The 21,432-nt window shown below is 34.7% G+C and overlaps 3 protein-coding genes across 4 annotated transcripts; 2 read left to right on the top strand and 1 right to left on the bottom strand.

Annotated features, from left to right (window-relative positions):
• Positions 1–262: 262 nt before the first annotated feature.
• Positions 263–4,983, top strand: ARF2 (auxin response factor 2). The gene is made up of 15 exons (XM_047300472.2): positions 263–745; positions 827–939; positions 1,124–1,219; positions 1,314–1,370; positions 1,461–1,616; positions 1,718–1,802; positions 1,899–1,989; positions 2,073–2,237; positions 2,349–2,468; positions 2,600–2,675; positions 2,767–2,938; positions 3,037–3,959; positions 4,044–4,234; positions 4,335–4,541; positions 4,638–4,983. The coding sequence occupies exons 1-14, from the start codon at positions 604–606 to the stop codon at positions 4,504–4,506; spliced, it is 2,559 nt and encodes an 852-aa protein (XP_047156428.2). The 5' UTR covers positions 263–603; the 3' UTR covers positions 4,507–4,541; positions 4,638–4,983.
• On the bottom strand, positions 4,875–9,315 carry LOC148205467 (transcription factor ICE1-like). Its single transcript, XM_088103303.1, has 4 exons — positions 8,088–9,315; positions 7,416–7,631; positions 6,484–6,651; positions 4,875–6,155 (listed from the first exon to the last, which is right to left on the bottom strand). The coding sequence occupies exons 1-4, from the start codon at positions 9,120–9,122 to the stop codon at positions 6,072–6,074; spliced, it is 1,503 nt and encodes a 500-aa protein (XP_087959429.1). The 5' UTR covers positions 9,123–9,315; the 3' UTR covers positions 4,875–6,071.
• A 3,405-nt stretch (positions 9,316–12,720) lies between these two features.
• Positions 12,721–16,631, top strand: LOC124839435 (uncharacterized). Of its 2 annotated transcripts, none has more exons than XM_047315263.2 (5): positions 12,721–12,872; positions 14,119–14,289; positions 14,359–14,431; positions 16,032–16,153; positions 16,274–16,631. In XM_047315263.2, exons 2-5 carry the CDS (start codon positions 14,182–14,184, stop codon positions 16,358–16,360), a joined length of 390 nt encoding a protein of 129 aa, XP_047171219.1. In that variant the 5' UTR covers positions 12,721–12,872; positions 14,119–14,181; the 3' UTR covers positions 16,361–16,631. The 2 variants fall into 2 exon arrangements, with proteins under 2 accessions (XP_047171219.1, XP_047171227.1); XM_047315271.2 differs by having other exon boundaries at positions 12,764–12,872; positions 14,167–14,289.
• Positions 16,632–21,432: the final 4,801 nt, after the last annotated feature.

Below are 21,432 nucleotides of genomic sequence, written 5' to 3'. Positions count from 1 at the left end.
TCCCGCCACCGTCAAGACAAACGGCGTTACATGCCTCGTCCAATAACTCATCCGCGTCTGTTAACGCCGTTAGAACAGACGTCTTTCACTGTCCCAGGAGCCGTCAAGGAGATCGCGCTGCCTTGCCAGGGAAAACAATCCCACCTGGTGTAGCCGGTTCCCAACGGGGCTCAACCGGTAAAAGCCGGTTGCTTATAGTGGTTAAGAATTGACCGCGGTTTAAATGATTGCACGCTGTTTTGACCACTCTGGTTAAGTCTCCCCTTCCGACACTGGTTCTGGTGCTGCAATGCGAGCCATTTATCAACTCGGAGACAACAAATAAAATATAAAATAAAATATAAAAAGAGAGACAGAAGGAGATAGAGAGAGAAACAAAGAAAGAGAGAGAGATTGGTTGAAAGGGTGCTCCGAAGGTAGAGAGAGATACACAGAGAGAGAAAAAAAGTTTCTGTGAATTCGTGTTTCTTCTTCGTGTGCGTTAATTTGCTCGCACGGTTTGAGGATTTTTTGCTTAGATTCTGCAACAGTGAAGAGAAGCGGAGGCTCCGATCTTGCCATGTGGTGTGCGAGAGATCTGTGAGGAGCTTCAACGGAAAAAAAATGGCGTCGTCGGAGGTATCGATCAAGGGAAATTCGGTGAACGGTAAAGCAGAGAACAGTTCCGGTGGCTTCAACGGCTGCAACGATGTTAGGAACGCTGGAGGAGAGCTTCAGAATGCTTCTTCCTCATCATCCGCCAGAGGTAACGTGGTTTTTTCCGCGAAACCATTACTTCGTGCCTTGTGTCGTGTTTGGCTTGACGATGACATGTTTTTGGTTTCAGACGCGGAAACAGCGCTTTACAGGGAGCTATGGCACGCGTGCGCGGGTCCGCTGGTGACGGTGCCTAGAGAAGGAGAGCGCGTGTTCTACTTTCCTCAAGGACATATTGAGCAGGTGAGTGTTCTTCCACCGGTTCGGTGAGAGGTAGTTCAGATGCGGCGCTACTCGGCGGAGTTCCGCTTCTGGCGCTGTCTCTCGCAAGCGGACTTGGTTTCTACAGTGAAATTTGGTGTACTTGTGTTTTCTATATTTGGTTTTGAACACGAGTGTTTGTTTTTATGGCGCACACGCACATTAGGTGGAAGCGTCGACAAATCAGGTAGCGGAACAGCATATGCCGGTTTACGATCTACCACCGAAGATCCTTTGTCGGGTCATCAACGTCATGCTCAAGGTAGCAATGGTTAATTTTTCGGCTTTAGAACTGAGTTGGTGGATGAAGTTATAAATAACATGGTACTTATTTCTTTTTTGGCGAAATTTTTCAGGCGGAGCCAGACACAGACGAGGTGTTTGCCCAAGTAACCTTACTTCCTGAGCCAAATGTAAGTTAATTAATTTATTTTTAGTTTCTGGGTATGGAGTAATTCCGCAACGCCGTCGTCCTTATGTTTCTTTGTGGATCTGGATGATAGCAAGACGAGAATGCGGTGGAGAAGGAGGGTCCTCCGGCACCGCCTCCCCGGTTTCACGTCCATTCGTTTTGTAAGACACTTACGGCTTCTGATACGAGTACGCACGGTGGATTTTCGGTGTTGAGACGACATGCTGATGAATGCCTTCCCCCGCTGGTTGGTTTGCTATTTTTTTACCATTTTACCCTTCCACGTGCTTTGTTTGTTTTGTGTGCTGAAGTTGGGGGTGTCTTCCCCTGTTTCGTGTTTGTTGGCAGGACATGTCAAAGCAGCCACCTACCCAGGAGTTGGTGGCCAAGGATCTGCACGGGAACGAGTGGCGATTCAGGCATATTTTTCGGGGTGATTATTAATTATTAACTACAGATCTTGTTTTTTAACTTCGTGTTCTTACGTTTTTTGTGTTTTTCCTATTATAATGAGTGGATTTAATTTCAGGTCAACCGCGTAGGCACTTGCTGCAAAGTGGTTGGAGTGTTTTTGTCAGCTCCAAGAGGCTGGTTGCTGGGGATGCGTTTATATTTTTAAGGTTTGTTAATTAATGAATAGGGTTTTAGATTCAGTTGGTTTAGTTTGCTTTCTCGGCAGACGGACTAATTTGGGAACTTTCAGGGGTGAGAATGGGGAACTTCGAGTTGGTGTTAGGCGTGCAATGAGGCAGCAGGGTAACGTTCCCTCCTCGGTTATCTCGAGCCACAGTATGCATCTTGGTGTTCTTGCAACTGCTTGGCATGCCATATTGACTGGAACCATGTTTACCGTGTATTACAAACCTAGGTTTGTACCTTGTTGTTCCTTGGACAACCGCATGGACATGAATGAATTTGAGTATTTTCTTTTCGTTGTTTCCGTACGCAGCATTTACAGTAGTGTCCAATTTATTTACAGGACTAGTCCAGCCGAATTTATAGTTCCGTATGATCAATACATGGAATCACTAAAAAACAATTACACCATCGGGATGCGCTTCAAAATGAGGTTTGAAGGTGAAGAGGCTCCCGAGCAAAGGTATGAATGTGTAGCTTTTTTGTTTTCCTGATTAAGATGTAATTGTCTATGTAACTTATCAGTGCTGTATTATTATTGAACATATAATTGTAACGAAAGAAATTACTAGACTTGAAATGACTACTTTGTAGGTTTACCGGTACCATTGTGGGAATAGAAGATGCTGATCAAAAAAGGTGGCCTAACTCCAAATGGAGAAGCCTTAAGGTTGCATTCCGGCTGTCAATTTTCACTATGTTATCTCTCTGTTGAATTTGACATGTTATAATGGAGTTTCCTTTATGTGATGTTTTTCCAGGTGAGGTGGGATGAAACTTCTAACGTACCTCGTCCTGAGAGAGTTTCCCAATGGAAAATAGAGCCCGCTCTCGCTCCTCCTGCTCTTAACCCTTTACCAATGCCCAGGCCTAAAAGGCCTCGATCTAATGTGGTTCCATCATCCCCTGATTCCTCTGTTCTTACCCGTGAAGGTACAGACAAGTTACTTTTGATATTTGATATATACAAGATTTTAATCTTTGCTATACATTTGAGTTTGCAAAACCTGATATTTGTTGGTGATTAACAGCATCATCTAAAGTGAGTGTGGACCCTTTGCCAGCAAGTGGATTCCAAAGGGTCTTGCAAGGTCAAGAATTATCGACCTTGAGAGTAAATTTTGCCGAAAGCAATGAATCTGATACGGCAGAGAAGTCTGCATGGTCATCTGCTGCAGACGACGAAAAGGTTGATGTTGTTTCCACCTCTAGAAGGTATGGATCAGAGAGCTGGATGTCAATGGGAAGGCACGAACCAACTTATCCAGATCTGCTTTCTGGCTTTGGGGTTCATGGAGATCAGGCTTCCCATCCATCGTTGGTTGATCAAAATGGTCCTGTAGCTAACCTTAGTAGAAAACATTTTTTTGACCGCGAAGGCAAACATAATGTTCTTAGTCCTTGGCCTGTAGTGCCATCTAGTCTATCACTCAATCTATTGGACTCTAATACAAAAGTCTCTGCTCAAGGTGGTGATCAAGTTCGAGGGAATTTGAGATTTAGCAGTGCATTTGGTGACTATACTGTGCTTCATGGACACAAAGTTGATCATTCGCACGGAAACTTTTTGATGCCACCACCACTGTCAACTCAATATGAGAGCCCTCGTTCTAGAGAACTGTTACCCAAACCAATATCAGGAAAACCTTCTGAGGTATCAAAACCGAAGGACAGTGACTGTAAGCTATTTGGCATCTCACTTCTTAGTAGCCCCATTGCTCTGGACCCTTCTGTATCACAAAGAAATGTTGCAATCGAGCCAGTTGGTCACATGCATACCACACATCAACAGCGGACATATGAAAATGACCCAAAGTCTGAGAATTCAAGGGGATCGAAACCGGCTGATGGTGTGCTGATTGACGACCATGAAAAGCCTGCGCAAACTTCTCAGCCACATCTGAAAGATGTTCAACCCAAATCTAATGGTGGTTCTGCTAGAAGTTGCACTAAAGTACGTCCCCCTTTCTAATTTCTGATTTTAACTTGTAAGCATCAACAAATTTTTCAGGAAAAGTTAATGCTTTTTTTATTTTAGGTTCACAAGAAAGGGATTGCACTTGGTAGGTCGGTGGACCTCACAAAATTCAGTGCATATGATGAATTAATTGCTGAATTGGATGAGCTATTTGAATTCGGAGGTGAATTAACCTCTCCCCAAAAAGATTGGCTTATTGTCTACACTGATAATGAGGGCGATATGATGCTTGTTGGTGATGATCCTTGGCAGTAAGAATCTCTGATTGCACTCCTTAGGTTTATTCTATACTGGTGTATTTTTTTTTTCTTGAAAATGACGCGTGATGTTGCATAATTCTATTTAATTCAGGGAATTTGTTGCTATGGTACGAAAAATTTATATCTATCCCAAAGAGGAGATTCAGAAAATGAGCCCGGGTACCTTAAGTTCAAGGAACGAAGAGAATCAATCGGCTAGTGAAGGTGCAGACGCTCAACAAGAAAATAAATGTCAGCTGAATCATTCAGCTTCAGAGGCCTGATAATTCGTATAGATTTTGATTTCCATAGCTTCCAGGTAACTTCATAATTTATTGTTTTCCCCATGTATGAATTTTGAATCCAGTTTACTAGGAGAGAATCTGATGGTATAAAATGTGTTGTCTTGATACAGATTCCGAACTGGAGTGAGTGGAAAGTAGTAGGTGACTGTCATAAAGCCATCCCCAGTTGGAGAATATGACCTGAAGAAGAAAATTCTAATTCTGGACCTGACTGTTTTATAAAGTGACTGCTTGTGTTTGGAATCAGAATATGGATGGCATGAAGGAGTATCCATCCAATTTTGGACCTCGTCGTTGAAGTAGTAGTATTAGTATATATGCCTTCCCTGTTAGAAACTCCTAATATAGTAGTATGTAATTTCCTACCCTGTACATAGTTTTACTCTTTGCTTCCTTAGAACCCGAACTCATTAATGTAATTAAGTTCATATACAAGGGCGGTGATCTGATTTTAAATATGATTGTCTCTTATTTTAGTGGGGTAGTTTGTGCCAGTATTGTGAACTCGTGGAAATGACTGGATATTTAAATATTGATTGATATGCTTTTGGGGATGTATAATTTAATTTTGCCTCGAAGTCTTAGTCTATTTTTGTGCTTGGTGTTTTGGCGAGTGCGGCCATTACCGTCATATCACGGGCGGTGTGGATTGAAGTCGAAGTCATGTCAGGAGAGAAGAAAGTGGACACTTAGGTCTGGAAATCTTTGATGGAGGATTTGAAAATTCTTTAGTGAAATGTATTTGTGGTTATTTGTGACGGCACTGCTACTTGTGCTGTGGTCCTATCTGGGATATGTGGAACGTGGTTACGTGATAAAACTTCATTCCTTGAAAGCACCATAGTTCAATATCCAATAATAATTTTTCAAAATTATAAAATTGGTTGTACTTTTCTGAACAAGAAACATACTCTGTATGCCCACGTTGTGGACCTCATTATTTTCCGTGGTTCTGTCCTTTATGTCTCATAAACATTGGCCCAGGGAATTCATTATTTATCTACACTAAAAGTAGCCTACAGTGGGGACTGTGTTTGGCCAAACCTTTACTCTTTGCTTAGATGCATGAGACCCCATTAATCGGGGCCTCTTTAGAAGCAAGCATTCAATTTTCAGTTTTGTCTAGTAAAAGTTCTTTTTTCCCCCCTTAATTTTCATCTTTATCTCCTTTTCATTTTTTTATTGTCCAGCATTATTAATTGAAGATGAAAAAAAGAGAGAAAACATTGCATTAAAGTTTCTGTCCCTAATAATTGTACAAGGAAGAAAATGAAATCGTAGAAACAATCTTGACACCAACATGCATTTTCAGAATGTCCCTACACCTAGTGAAGACCATCATCAGATTTCGTTTCAACTTCAACAATCAAAAAGGTCCCAAATTTAGCAGTGCTTTTAATTAGTAAATAAATTTTCTCCTAGTTCAATTGAGCAAAAAGTTAGACGAGTCTGTAAAGTACACTTGAATTTTGAGCATCAAAAAAACACTGGGATTGCTAGATTGACCATTTGGAAAGGTAGTGCCTGTAGCTTCTTTCTTGCCACTAGATCATGCCATGGTAGCCAGCCGAATCTAATAGAACTGCTTTTATTTGCTCTGGATGGACATCTTGACGTTCGCTACATATCTGATTGAGAGAAGAAAAAAATTAGACCTCAGAATAAAAATAATAAAAAAAAACTCATCAATTCATAATAGCCATGGTTTTTTATTCCTAGATATCATCTCAATACAACTTTCAACCTTAATTATAAAGCAAGGAATGTTCCTGGGAAGACATAAAATAAAATATGAAGAATTAGTGCATCTTGTTTGTTGAATTTTATAAGAATATTCTATAAAGCATGATTTATGATAACAGTATAAAAAAAGTTTGATATGAATAGTGAGTGCATTTGAAATGATGCACATGGTTTGATTTTATAATGAGGATTAAAGAATAGAAAAAGGTTGACCTGAGCTCGGAGAATATCCATGGCAAATCCATTGAAATAGGTGATGACAGCTTGGTGGATGTCTATGCCAAGGTTGTCGAGAGCCCTCATGGTACACAGCAAGAGACCAGGTTTCCTCTCACAACACATCTGAATCTTTACACCTCCTTCACTCAACCCAACATCAACCTATATTTCCCGCCAAAACTTTTCTATTACTTTTCATCAACTCAATCAAGTCAAATGCTAATTATTTTCCCTATCTATTTATAAGGAATAAACTTTGACTTTTAATATGTTAAATGGTTTTACTCATTAACAACTGAAAAGAAATTCTTAAAAAAACTTCTCTTTTATGAATTTGGCTTAAGAGTAACATTACTAAATTCAACTTTCTCCGTTCCTAATTAAAAACTGATACATTAGTAAAGATGAATCTTTGCAGACCTTTTTTAATGTATAATACTTCAAAATATATTAATACTAATATTTTAAAACATATTAAAAAAAATCAATCTATCAAAATAGACATATTTTGAAGACACGAATAATCAACAAAGAACAATAAACAAGGTTCTTACTTTTCTGAAAATGAACTCTACCTTGAATTTCCATTTTAAAACTCATATATATATATAAAGTTTGGGAAATTTCCAACTTCGTAAGTATTGGGATGAATTTAAACTCTTAAAACAAACATATACTCTATCGTTTTCTCTAGTTTAGTTTTTAGATTAAAGAATATAAAAGGAAATGAGAAAGATACTCCTTTTCATGCAATCATGCACTTCCAAGAACAAGAAAGAGCTAACCTTCTCTTTTTTTTTTTCTTGTCGTGACATATATGATATTCATACCCAAATATAGGAACAGAAATTAAGAAAGGCATGTGAGTTGAAGCATATATATGGGAAAAAAGAAGAAGTTCCAGAATAGGGCAAGCAATACATTACCCTCACAGGTTGGCCATTAGGGCTTGGCAATGAGCTGAGAGAAAGTTCTTCTTGCATACTTGTTGGTAATTTGGGCGTCAAGGGATGAAGAAAGCTTGAAGTCAATGAAGAACCAGCTGGTGTTGTTGACTCCAATTCATTGTGAAGGTCACCAATCCTTTGCAGAAGTTCCTTCAAATACTCTACTGCATCCCCCAGTATTGAAGCTCTGTCCATCTTAGTTTTAAACCAAACTTATCAAATAGTTCAACAAATCCATGCATATCATATCCACCATAGAGAGCTATGGAACCATGATAAATGTTGATTAGCTTCTTCTATAAACACTACCTTGCACAATCACTTGTTATGTATTTGTTGATTTATTAGTGGATATTATGAATCATGTATAGCCTATAACATGATTGAGTAACCCTAGTTCCTAAGAAAAAAGTATCAATGAAGTCGTGCTTAATCATTCCATATCATCATGAAACTTACATGTTTTTTTCTTATTTTCTGTGTGTTTTTAACTAGTGCTGTGCTACAATGTTTGGAATTGAAGTTTCTGCATATGGTGTCTATCTTTAATTAGACAAGATTGTATTGAAGTAAAAGTCTGACATGAAAAACAAAACCGAACGTAATTGGATAAATGCAGCAAGTTTGGTGCTAAAGAAAATTAAGTCTTACTTTGCTGATATTGGGAACAACTGATCTCAGCATGTAGAGTCTGTCATTGAGCTTCTTTCTTCGCCGGCGTTCGGCCATCAAATTCTTCGCAGGTATCCCTGTCTTCTTCTTGCCCTTTTGATCCACGCCGCCAGTGACGGTGCTATTCGCATTCGAGCTGTTTCCGCCGTTCCTTCCACTCTCTTCCATCTCACCACTCTCATCAGAATCAAGATTCAACCCGGACCCTTCATCCTCTCCATTATTACAAGTCTTCCTCTTGCTACTATCGCCATTCCCTTTACTCTTGCCTTTGCAGTTATCTTCCATGCTTTTCCTCAGTGCTGCTCGCTTCTGAAAAAGTGTTGGTTGCACACCTGATGGAGGGAACGATTCAAGGGGTTTCAGTACGTTGGACGTGCTCAGAAGCAAGGCCTTTCTTGAACCCTCCACATGATCAGAGTCAACGATATTCTTGAATCCGGGAAATCCAACACCGTCTTGTTGGGGAGGCATTGCACACAGGGTTGCTAAATTTGGAAGGGCGAACTGGTTATTATCACTTGAGCTGGAGAAGACACCACCATGATGAACCTTGTTCAAAGCATGAGGATCAAGAAACCCCACATCGGAACCCGCGCGAAAGGCGTGGTCCAACGGGTAAAAGAAGGGTTTGGGGGTGAAGAAGTTGTGCCCTTGAGATAGGTCAAGGCTGGTGGAAGAAGAGAAAGTGTGTAATGGTTGGTGTTGATGGAGTAACATGTTATGAGCGAAGTTGGTGGAGAAAGCCGTGTCTGTAACATGTGAGTGAATCTGGGTGGTGCTGTTGGGCACGTGCCATTCTTCATGGATGTCGGAGATGGGTTTGTAGAAGCAGCTTAGCTCGTTGGCGTTTGGGTTTGACCATGAAGCAGAGTTTTGTTCTTCTGTCTCTTGCATCCAACCAGACATCATTTGATGTTGTTTTCTTTTGTTTTTGACAAATGATGGCTTGTGTTTTGCTTGGATGGGCGTAGAAGAATTGAAGAAGAGAACTTTGCAGAAGGAAAAGGGCATCAATATCGGTGTACGTGTATCGTCTCTCTTCTTAAATAAACACAATATATAAAAAACATCATCTTTGTTTAGTATTTAACAGAAAGCAATCCGAGGAAGAAGACTAAAATTGAAGAAACATTCCAGTGTACGTAACTTTTCAAATTGAAAATTTGTTAATATAATTTAAAAACTGTTGTTTGTTTGTTTTATATATATTATTGTGAGTACAGGGAATATTGTAGAAAAGAGAGGGAAATGGAATATATGGGTGAAAGTAATGTATATGAACATTCATATGTGTCTTGTGAAGTCTTTAATTCAACCCTATCCTTTATCTATTATATCCTTATCTACTATAAGGTATAACCACTTCAATGTCATTCAATTATTTTTCTTCATTCAAAATTTATTCAACACGAATAAATCAACTACTTCTGTGTATAGTCTTTAAGGTTAATTTACTGCCAATTCCTTTATGTAGTTGTTTAAGAATTATTGCTTTTCTTAACACATTAAAGTAACCGTTTTAGTTTCTTCTTCTTAAAAAGGTTCATGTTCTACAAAAAAAATTGTTACTTCATCGTAAAAGGTTGTTTCTTAAAGTGAGTTTCTATCCGATTAAGTTAAAAGAATAAAAATGTATATTTTTGAAGTTTCTTTATTATTAAGAGTGATATAGAATACATAACATAATTTTTAACGAAAAATAATATGTTAATACAGATTTTTTTAATAATATTTTGATTTAATATTATACATGTCATATTTTTTTTATTAAATATAGAATATATCAGCACAATAACAAATAAATAATAAATCAGTGAAAAAATATATGTTAATATAAATTTATTTAATAACATTTTAATATAATATACATGTCATTTTTTTATTAAATATGTTAGCAAAATAACAAATAAATAATAAATAAGGAAAATAATAACACTTGTGTAAGAAAGTTACAAAAAAATCTAAGTGAAAATATATTTTTTTCATTTTTAATATTATAAGAAACTCAAATGGTTTTTGTTTTTATATCCTAGATTTTTCTCAAAATAAAATAACTTAAATATATTTGTAGGTGCAATGAAAGGAATGAATTCTGAATTTAATGTAAAGAACTATTATTTTGTTTTTTGATAGAATGAATGTAAAGTTTATTAGAATTGTGGTGAAGTATTTGATATAATTTGAGTATGGTTGGAAAGTGAAAGTAGTGTAGTTGAAGAATGGATGTAAGGGAAAGTATTAGGAGGCAACATGCATGTGTGATTGAGGGAGAGAATTGAATGCAATGAATAGAAAAATGAAATGAAAAGATATTTGAAAAGGTATAGAAAGCAAAGAGGGACAAGAATCTTAAATAAGTTTGAGTGAGTGAAGGTATGGAAAAGGAAGATACTCCTTACTTTATTGTTTCTCTACTAACCTCGTGAGTATGGGACATGCCTCTTAATTTCCCTTTCCCTTTCTCTTCTGGGGTATGCCACCCCTAATTGTGGGACCTTCTTTCTTATTACAATATTTATAACCAATTTTTTTATTTTATTTTCTACACTCTTAAATTAATTCTTCATATTTTAGTTCAGACTAAACCATCAATTTTGTTTCTTCAAATTCTAACAGCTAATCAAATTTGTCATTTATAAATACTTTTTCAAACTCTGCATCATCAATTAATTTACTCATTCAACTTATATAATGTATACTCCAAAGGTATTGAAATAGACAATACATGTTTAAAAATATGAATTACCAATTATTTTTATTTTCCTAGTAAGGTATACAAATCTAAACTTTTTTGAAGGGAGATATACGAAACAAATAAAACGTAAACGTCAACATGCTCGTATAAAAAAATATAATATTATATTCAACTTAAAATCTTAAAACAATTTATAGATATTTGGTTTATCTTACTCATTTTTACATTAATAAAACAATTAGACTTATTTTTTTTTTAAAAAAAAGTAGTTAGGAGAAATAACACAATCAAACATTTGTAATAAATGATAATTTATTTTATTATTGCAATTTAAGGACTAAATTGATTAATAATTTAAATTTTTTTAACCATCGCGTCATTTTATTTATTTTAAGATCCACTTTAATTACCAGTATAATTACTGAAATAAATTTGTTAATAAAAATAAATTTATTGATGAATTTTATTAACATATTTTAATATTTTAATTACTTACCAACAAAATTTGTATTTGGTAAATTTTATTGATTATTGATATTTTTTTAAATATGTTGGTAATAATTGTTTTTTAAATTGATTGATAGATTCATCAATAATATACAATTTTTATTGTCAACAATTTGTTTGTTTGTTTATAAATCTATCCGTAAAATGGTTACTAAATTATTAATGATTTTCTTCTAAGAAATTATTGACAAATTTTTTATTCATTAATAATATTTATTAACAAATGTTTTATCATTAATAATTTGTTAATAAATTTGATTCATTGATAAACTTTGTTTGATGATAATTTTCTATTTTCTTGTAGTGTGTCTATGTATGATTCTTGGAAAATGATTCGTATGCTACCAAAATCATAAATTCATAGTTCACATGAAATATACATTAACAATAAAAAAATATCTCTTTTCAATTTAATTAGCTTTTAATTTTTTAAACTGATTTAATAGCTTCGAACCCACTTTCTAAAGAAGTTTCTAGCATTCATGTTACACAATGTAACGATGATGGAAGACATATTTTCTATGCACATTGATAAATGGATATCTTACAAAAATTTACTCACTTTGTATTCATTATTTTATCATTCAATCTTTTTTTATATATATAAATACAAAAAAGTTTACTTTTCAATTGTTATAATATTTTTAAAAGTGAGTTGTTAAAGTAGTGCATTGGTGTCAAAGAAAAGATTTTCCATTTTTTATATTTCAAGGAAAATAAAATAAAATTTGTAAAAAGAAATGGACGAAGTAAGACCTCCTAAGGTAGGAGTCCTACCCATAATAAAGAGAAAAATGGGTGATCTAGCTTAAGATTGGACACATACATTATTAGTATTGGACACATATATTAGTATTAGGCCTTTTCTTTCTACACCTCCATAGTTTTAAAGTGCATCTAATGAGGTGGTTAAAAGACCAAATTATTCTCCACATCCCTTTTTGTATGCTATGCTCTGCATGAATTCAAAATAAAATGTTATGAGTCATAAAATTTCGAAAATATTTTTAAATTGTATTATTATAAAAATATTTTTTTTTTAAAAAAAGGTTTTTGAATTATGTAATTCGAAAAATATTTTGATGCATAATATTTTATGGAAAAAAAAATTCAAATATATAAACACATGTAGAAAGACATAATTCTCAAATTAACATTTTAAAAATCACCCGAATGAAGGAAAGCTTCAAAAAAATATTATAAATGAACTTGTTTATTAATATCAACCATTATTAACTACTAATAAAATCAAACAAATTTCTCAAAAATAAAAAAACCGGAAAGTAATAAAATGTTTTAGGGAATGTAAAAATACTTTCATGTCCTAAATCATATTAAATAAGAAAATTTTGGAATTGAAGTTTTGATTTTAATTACGACACTTGTATGTTTGCTCAATTAATTTAAATAATGAAGCCAGATTAATTTCAAAGAAATACCCATATTTCACTTCATTTACTCTATAAACTTGTTCTTTTCATTCTCATTCTCGTTCCCAGGGTTTATGCTTTCTTCAATTTCTTCACCCAGCGTTTCGTGCCAAGCCCAGTCATCAATTGGTAAGATTACGCCCTTCTCCTTCGTTCAAGTTACAGTCTTTTTCCTTCAAATTAATCTTTTCTTGCTCCTCATTCCTGCTGCTACTGCTATTCTTCTTCTTCTTGCTTCTTCTGTCTGTTTTTCTTTTCTGTTTTTTTTTTAAAATTAATTCCCTTTTCTGCAAAATAAAGGGTAACTGTGATATTTGAGAAGTTGATCACACTTGTAAGTGAGGTTTTCCACTATGGGTGCGCGTTTTCTTTGGGATTCTTGTTGTTGTAGAAAATTGTGGAGAAAAACGGTTGTTGTTGTGATTGCAATTGCAGTCCAAAAGCCTTGACGTTGTGGCGGAAATCGCATTCACAATGACGATCACAGACCATTGTGCTGTAATAATGATGTAATACACCATGGCAAATTTAGCACCAATAATGCTCCCAAAAACTATGCCTATACACTGCCACCTGGCTTGACAAGCGGTGGTTATTTGCTGTTGATATGTGTAATGATTGATACATGTCAAATGTTGACCCCATTTGGACTGTTAGAGCAAAATACATAATATATATACTTTTGGTTAGGTTAATCCCTTTGTCCAATGGAATCAGTTTCCCATATTTTAGATAATACATTCTTCTTTCTGGTCAAACAAAACTGGGAAGAGCCTGTGGTTCATTGTGCGTGTCCGTTACAATTTATCCTACAGTGCATGACATTTTGTACAATTCAATTATTTTGGTTCACTTTTCTTTCTTGCCTTTGATTGTAACTGACATGGGGTTGGATTCTACCAATTTTATTTTGAGATGCTGTAGTGAGTTCTGCACTTATAAAAAAAGTGATGAATATTATTCCAGTTGGTGAAACGCATAGAACAGCGAATACGATGTGTGCCAATTTTGTCATTCTAAAAATGTATGCCAGATTGCAAGCAATGGAGTGAAAAAATTGCAAATTCCTCATTTCAAGATGTGCTCTACCGGTTCTGCCATATTGCCAGATTGTAAGCAATAGAGTGAACAAATTGCATATTCCTCAGTTTAACATGTGCTGTGCCGATTCTGCCATATTAATTAGCTTTGGTTACCCACACAATTAAGAACTTAACAACTACTAAGCTTGAAATATTAATAACTTGTTCATGCTATCCTGCTACACTACGTGAATGCACAGGCTGCAATGTCATAATGATTGGCGCTGTCCAACTGCCTTTTTGTAGTTATGAATTATGTTCTCGTTCCAACCTTTTATTTCCATTTCCTGCAGTTTCAATCTGAGATACTCCTATCTTCATGTAACCTGTGTTGTGATCAGTATATAAAGACACAAATGAGCAGTGGTGGAAGAGCTGGTAAACCCAAAGAGGAGGAACAAGATGGCATGTCCGTCCACTCTCCTTGCAAACCTCCCCCTTCCTCTGCTTCCTCTCTACCCAAGGTCTCTGTCCCTCTGTCTCTCTTTGAAATTTGAATTTGGTTTGGAATTGACATCTGGTTATGGTGACAGGAGCAATCACAGGTTGAATTGGAGCTGAGATTGTTGGAAGCTCTTGAGATTTACCCTCCAATGAGGCTACAAGGTAGTACACATGCATGTGTGCATACATGCACATGCACACATAATTCTTTGAGGATTGTGAATGATTTTGATATAAAAATTTTGGTATTGATTAGTGAAAAGGAAAAATAATGTTTTTCTTTTCCAAAATGAAATGTGGGTGCAAAATTATGTGTAATTAAATGAGTTTAATGACTATGGACTGTCAGTATAAATGTTTTACACTGTCAGCCAACCAATCATTGTTGGTATGGCTTTTAAGGTAGTTCTTGTAAAAGTCAACAAACTTACCATACATGGTGGTTTGTCAATTGAATGTTAGTATAAATATGCTTTACACTATCAGTACATAGCCTATTTTCTCTAATTAAATATGAAAGTGAATGTAAAATACAATTTGTTGTTTTGAACTGAAAAAATACCAATGCATAATTAGTAATGTTGTCTGACTAGAAAGAAAACAATTGAAGTTGCAACGTTAGTAGATGTTTGATATCTACACTTTCGTGTCCCCAATAGAAGTTGGTACTTTACAGTTTGTGGAATATAGTACCAACTGCCCAATCATGGAATTTGGCATTATGTCACTTCCTAGTAAGTGGGATTTTAGTTAGAATTGTTTTTTCCTTTGGGGAGAGGGTTATTTTCTCTATTTAAGCCCTTATAAATGATTCCTAAAATTGATTAAGATATATTTTGGTACATATAGTTTTTACAAGAACTGCCGAAGTTGCAATTTGGTTACACAATTTTCAGTTTATCTAAGTAATAGATTAATGAGATCAAGGGTAATGGCCTTATTTTCTATTACTCCTTTTATAAGTTATTTTTTATTCAGTAAAAATCTATAGCACGTGACGTTATTTTAAACAATAAAAATTTATTTCAGTTATATTACAACTTCAAACTGTCTTTTCTGTGCTGTTCCAGGATAAGATACTTATATATTTGTTTTTAATTATAGAATGCATATATTTGGAGTGCTTGACAGTTGATTTACAATATATTTTTATATACATGAAATCCTTTTTAATAATACTGATACTAGTTTTAAATTAAATAATGAGTGATTTCTGTATCTTGAGCATGATTCCTTTACTAAGACATTTATTATCTGGAAAGGGGATCGCAAAGAAAAGATGCTTTGTGTTAATAGAATTCAGGCCAAGTATACTGCATTAAGCTCCGTGGTGGTACTGTTTACTTTGACATTTCGTAATTGAGAAAATGTAAAATTTTGTCCGTTTCTGCAGTAAGTGATATCTGGTTAGATTTGAACACTATATAACAAGTAATATGGTTAAAAATAAATTGTTTTCTAGCATTGATTGAGAAACTTTTGTCAAGTATTTGCACTAACCTTTCGAGTAAAAACAGTAAGCATTTGTAGCGATAACTGAATTGCACTTTCTTGAGTTTCATTTATGAACCCATTATATGTAATTGTTGCTTGTTTAGCTGTTATTTGATACTTTGCATTTCTTATTTTTATCAAGGTTTATGCTAAGGTGGGTCTTGGATGCGCTCTTTATCTATATAGTTTTCCCTTGTTAAATAGTTAAGTCTAGTTGGATCAAGATTCATCAAATTTAATGCTTACAATTCATGTTGCTTTCACGAAGGAATACATCGCCACTTTGTCCTTTATGGTCTGATGGAATTTTTAAAGAGGAAGTTTGACAGACACTTTTCTGCCGAGGAGGTTCTTCAATTGTTGGATCGATTCTACAACATAGAAATGCTGGTATGTTATCATTAAGTTGTGGTTCTTCCCATTCATCTTGCTACCCCTCAAATAAGACGTGGGTTTGTGGTATGGATTTTGAGAGCTCATAAAATATAGTGGTTTATCTTTTTTCCTCAGAAAACAGATGATGATGAGATTGATTTGCTTACTCACGAAGAAGAATTTTCCTTGCCTCAGAGTTACTTTGTGAAGGAAGAACCCTGAACAACAACTTTTGGAGTATACACATTTTTTTCTTCAACCATTGTTCATCTTTAGATATGTACAGCTGGTTATCTATTCCTTTCCCTTCTTCCCGTTTTGGGATATTATGTTCACGTTGACCCCGTTAAGTGGAGGTTCTTATCGCGTGTCTGTTAAGTTCCACCGGTAGTTCTGGGAACTCTGATCCAGTTGGATACCTTCTGTCATAATGTATTTAGCTAGCTAGACTGATTTGGATATAATGCACTTAGACTCGAGAACATTAGATCGATGATAGACCCACCATGCAACCTCAATCTGTTTTTTTTTGTTTTTTTTTTAAACTCCTACTGCTAAATCATACCAATTTAGTGGGAGGAATTTTCACTACCCGAGCGGCAATGAGTGAGATAAGGAAAATGTAGTAGAAAGTGTACAAGTTAATTGGTTGAATAAATAGATAGAAAAGTACTGTTGTAGGAAATTCCTACCTATAAAATGAAATGATTTAACTGAATTGATGCTGTGATGCTGTTAAGATGGTTTGGTTGAATAGAGGAAATATGGTCTGATATTGGGGTGTAAACCCAATGGTTATAGATAGTGTACTGATGGCTACTTTTTGTGAGGATGGGAAGTGCAGCCAAGTTGTTGGAAGACCTGAGAAATGGGGAAATGGAGCCTGATGTAGTTTGTTAGAGCTGGAGATAAACCCAAAAGGTCTTTTTCCTGTAAGGAGATGATGCATTGTTTTTACCAAAATCATTTTTTTTTAATTACTTTCTTTGCCCTTTCACTCTCTCCATTTGGTTCATCATCCCTTGGCCACCCAGAGTGGTTCTAATCAATTGTTTGTTAAGAATAAAGGACGATTCTTTATCCTTCTGTCTCACCACCATCAAATATTATGTACCATAAATCTAAATGAATATATATATATATATATATATATATATATATATATATATATATATATATATAATTATGAGTTGCTTTGAGTTTTTTGAAGTTCTTTCATTGAAACAAATATGAGCATAAAGTGCTTAACAATAGTGTGATGGTAGGGATAAAAAATCACATATTCCAATATAAGAAGCAATTCATGAGTTGCTTCCATTGAAAATTCTCCAATACCACCTTTGATGCTAGACTTGTTCCTCTGACCACAACCTCAGCATTTAGAATTGCTTCTACCAGTTTAAGTACTTTCCCCTTCTCTACCGTACCATATTTTTAGACTATTCTTTTTTGGGTAAACTCTAGCTTAACACAGTTAACCATTCTCTTGTCTTCCTTTTACTCAAAGACACTCGTCTCATTGAGAATGAGATACAACACATACATTAAACGAAAAATAAATAGAACTCGCATCTAAATTAGGGAGGGTTTGAATTGAATTCAAAATCCTCTTACTGAATTTGAACTATTTTGAGCTGGATTTACTATGTACAATATTCCTTAGCGACATTTTGAAACTGTCGGAATTCTTCCTTTTGGGATATTGAAAATTTGCAAATACTTAGTTTTCCTTCAGTGTGTTGGTGTAAGTAACTGATCATAAAAAACAACTTCTAGAATGGATGGTTATAAAAATTGGCTTGGCAAACTATAACTTGGGGGGGGGGGGGGGGGGGGGTCTAATTGTTTATTAAATTTATTCATTATGTAGTGAATTCGACTATGTAATTATTAAAGTAGTGCTAAATCAGATTAATTTTTCTAGTCAAACCATAGATTAGCAATGTTTTAATCTAAATTATTTGCCACTTGCACAAGTTCCAATGATAATCACTTGGGGATAATGTTATTATTGTGCTATATTGGTTGTGTTTATTGTCATTTATTACGGTATGATCTATTAGAAGTGTTTCGATAAAATTTAGGATTTCAAATAGTGGGATAGAAGCAAACCAAATATTAGTTTTACGAAAAATGTAAAAAAAATTCAGACCAAGGGCTTAATCTTGAACCATGAAGATCCCAACATTGTTAAAGGAAATCATTGGTAATTTAAATTTAATATCCTTAAACTCCATAGTATGATGGATTTGTCTCAATAATTTTCTTCTTTTTTATGATGAAGGAGTTTATGTATACACAATTTTAAGTTTCATGACTCAGGAACAAAAAATATATATAAATGCATTATCTTAACAAGTGTTATTTTTTGTGAAAATTTGTTAGTATTTTATCGTTATAAATATGTAAAAGCTCAAATGTTAATTTCAGTTTAACGCAACAAATTACTCAAACTATTAAATAGAAACATTTTTAGTTAATAGAATTAGGTCTTTAAATAAACTAACAATTAAGTATTGCAAATAATAATCTTTTACAAAAAAAATATTATTGTTCGGTTGATATTAGAGACTTTAAATGTTCCATTTCTTCTCTCACTTGTTTATCAACTTAAAAAAAGATAAATCGACAGGTAGAATTGATAGGAAGAAAAAAAATACAGAAAAGAATGGGAAAAGTGTATTATGCATTAAAAGAGCAAAATAACTAATATAGCAGCCTCTTTAAACATAAAAAAAAAAGTATCATAGAAATAAGGATGATAAAATAAATAGTGAGAGATACATCTGGAATTCATCTAACATCAATACAAAAAATACAACTTAAAAGTTAAAAAATTACACCAAGGTGGATTTGCAATTGTTTTTTATTGAAACACAAATATATATATATATATATATATATATATATATATATATACACACACATATATATATATATATATATATATATATATATATATATATATATATATATAATATACACACGTAAATGCTCACAAACTAAATTTCACCAAAAGTCCAAAAGACCGATAGATAGGAGAGATAAAACTCAAATAGCCATTTTTTTCGTATAACAATTTTTTTTTTTAATTTACGATATATCGTAATTAATCACAATTTTGTAAGACATTAAATTTTGGTTTATGAGAAATCAAATTTATTTTAGTAATTTTTACAAAGAGATATGTTATCAACTCTGAAAATAACACTCGGAAGAAAGGGACATATGTCTCAAAAACAAGAGAGTGCATTTTATAGAATTTCACAAGCCACATCTCATCTCATTTTCTCATAAATCTATATCTCTCTAAAAACTCAAGTCTCTTCTTTTCTCCTCCTTCTCTCTACTTTCTTTCTTATATTTCTCCATATTCTCTTTAAATTTTCTCCTTCTTTCTTCTTCTGATCAGCAATACATTGGTGCTTGAGCACTTCAGGTATAAAGGACTTCATTTTTCACCGATCAAAATCCTCTCTTGAAGTTGGTAAGGTCCGAACCTTCTTCCTGTGAATTCTTTGCGTTTTCTGTGCATGCAAGCATTGATTGGCTTGCATGTGTTCTTGCATTGTTCCTGAGTCTTTTCTCTTTTGGTTTCTTCGGTTGGTTTCGCTGCACCGACCATAAATTGTGGCTGTTGTAGAAGTTCTTGGATTGAAACATATAAAAGTGGTCTCTTGGATTCGAGGTAAGGGAAGCTAGTTAATTTAATTGATGAATTTACAGTGTATGTGAATGTTGTTTAATGATTTTGTATGTGTGAGAAATTGGATTCTGTGGTGATTGAATAGTCTATGTTGTATGAAATTGATTTGGTCGATTCTGTATGAATGTAAAAATTTAATGAATTGTATTCGGTTGAGTGGGTGTGGACTATTAAATGGTTGTGTTCATGTTGATTGTATTTATGTTAAGTTTCTGGTTCATGGCCGAGTGAATTGTGAAGAAGTGGGATAGTGAAATTGGAGAAATTATGTTCGTTATGAGTGTGGTCGGTATAGAGAATCTGGGTAAGCGGTATAAGACTTGTTAGAACTCTTGAGTTACTTAAAACTGTACAACAAGTAGGAAATCTGATTTTCGGTCCTTGAGTTGATGATTCTGCAGAATTGACTCTCAAATCTGAGATGAAACTCTCTAGCTGATGTTAGAAAGGTTTAGGTATTCTTAGTTTAGTGTAGAGATGTGTATGATTCATGTTTGGAAGATTAGAAGTTTGGAAAAATGTTTAGTTTTGGTAAAATTTGATGTGTTCATAATTCTGCAGAAGTTTATGCAGAATTATACAGAAAACTGTGGGTTCGCTGTTGACTGCTCGGTCATGCGCTGATTTGGCTGATCGACCTTGTTCTGCACTCTGTTATTAATTGGGTTCAGTCTCTTTGGAGTCCTCCCAGTTCATGACCGTTCGGCCTTAGTAGCGCTCAGTCTCGGAAGTGCTTGTCATTTACTAGTGCTCGGTCTCGGTAGTGCTTGTCCTGTACTAGCGCTCGGTCTCAGTAGTACTTGTCCTGTACTAGCGCTCGGTCTCAGTAGTGCTTGTCCTATACTAGCGCTCGGTCTCGGTAGTTCTTGTTCTGTACCAGTGCTTGGTTTCAGTAGTGCTCGATTTCAAACTAAGCGCTTAGTTTTATAATATATTCGGTTATGTAATTACTTTAAGTATTTAATGTTCGACCAAACTCAATAGGGTTCGGCCAAAGGTTATAGTGTTCAGCTTTTGATGAGTCTTATCCAGTATGGACCGTTCGGTCCCGTTCTGAGAATAAGTGAAAGACCGCTCGATTTTACACTAAGTGTTCGGTCTTGCTCTGGTACTCGGTTTGGTATTGATGTTCGGTCTTAACTACGTTCGGCCTCTGATGGGCCTTACCTGTTAATGAGATCTCTCTTAGTGGTTGGTCCTAAATAGTGTATGGTCACTCCTTCAATCTTATTTGTTATGAACCATTCGGTCATGTCCTTCAGGAAGTGAGAAACTGTTCGGTCTCCACCAGTCTCATAGTGTTCGCTCTAAGCCGATAGTCTTTGGCATAAGATAAAAACGTTTGATTAAGTATGGTATGATAATTCTAATGAAATGTGAAGGTATGATGAGATACTTATAATATGGATATGAAAGAGTATTCCAAGGAAGAATATCTCATGAGTGGTATTGGAATGGTATAGTATGAATGTGGACAAAGCTTAGCTGGCGTTTATCCTGATATTTCGTGATTGCTCATTCTCACGTAGAGAAGAGTAACTCATGTGTGGGAATGACAGGAAGTCCTAGACCATAAGGTGAACTTGGG

The sequence above is a fragment of the Vigna umbellata genome, chromosome 1 (assembly GCF_029865625.1).
Source record: "Vigna umbellata cultivar VRB3 chromosome 1, Vumbellata_1.0, whole genome shotgun sequence".
In the NCBI taxonomy this organism is placed as follows: Eukaryota; Viridiplantae; Streptophyta; class Magnoliopsida; order Fabales; family Fabaceae; genus Vigna; species Vigna umbellata.
Note: the sequence above shows the minus strand (reverse complement) of the source record. Positions and strands in the feature narration are given on the sequence as shown.

What these genes read in the sequence shown, in the direction of transcription:
- ARF2 (XM_047300472.2), top strand. Translation starts at nt 604, where the DNA reads ATGGCGTCGTCGGAGGTATCGATCAAGGGAAATTCGGTGAACGGTAAA. An exon ending in CTCAAGGACATATTGAGCAG is followed by an intron (nt 940 to 1,123) that starts GTGAGTGTTCTT and finishes CACGCACATTAG; the next exon opens with GTGGAAGCGTCGACAAATCA. An exon ending in ATGAATGCCTTCCCCCGCTG is followed by an intron (nt 1,617 to 1,717) that starts GTTGGTTTGCTA and finishes GTTTGTTGGCAG; the next exon opens with GACATGTCAAAGCAGCCACC.
- LOC124839435 (XM_047315263.2), top strand. Translation starts at nt 14,182, where the DNA reads ATGAGCAGTGGTGGAAGAGCTGGTAAACCCAAAGAGGAGGAACAAGAT. An exon ending in CTGCTTCCTCTCTACCCAAG is followed by an intron (nt 14,290 to 14,358) that starts GTCTCTGTCCCT and finishes TTATGGTGACAG; the next exon opens with GAGCAATCACAGGTTGAATT. An exon ending in TCTACAACATAGAAATGCTG is followed by an intron (nt 16,154 to 16,273) that starts GTATGTTATCAT and finishes TTTTTTCCTCAG; the next exon opens with AAAACAGATGATGATGAGAT.
- LOC148205467 (XM_088103303.1), bottom strand. Translation starts at nt 9,122, where the DNA reads ATGCCCTTTTCCTTCTGCAAAGTTCTCTTCTTCAATTCTTCTACGCCC. An exon ending in TTGTTCCCAATATCAGCAAA is followed by an intron (nt 7,632 to 8,087) that starts GTAAGACTTAAT and finishes TTTAAAACTAAG; the next exon opens with ATGGACAGAGCTTCAATACT. An exon ending in CTAATGGCCAACCTGTGAGG is followed by an intron (nt 6,652 to 7,415) that starts GTAATGTATTGC and finishes CGGGAAATATAG; the next exon opens with GTTGATGTTGGGTTGAGTGA.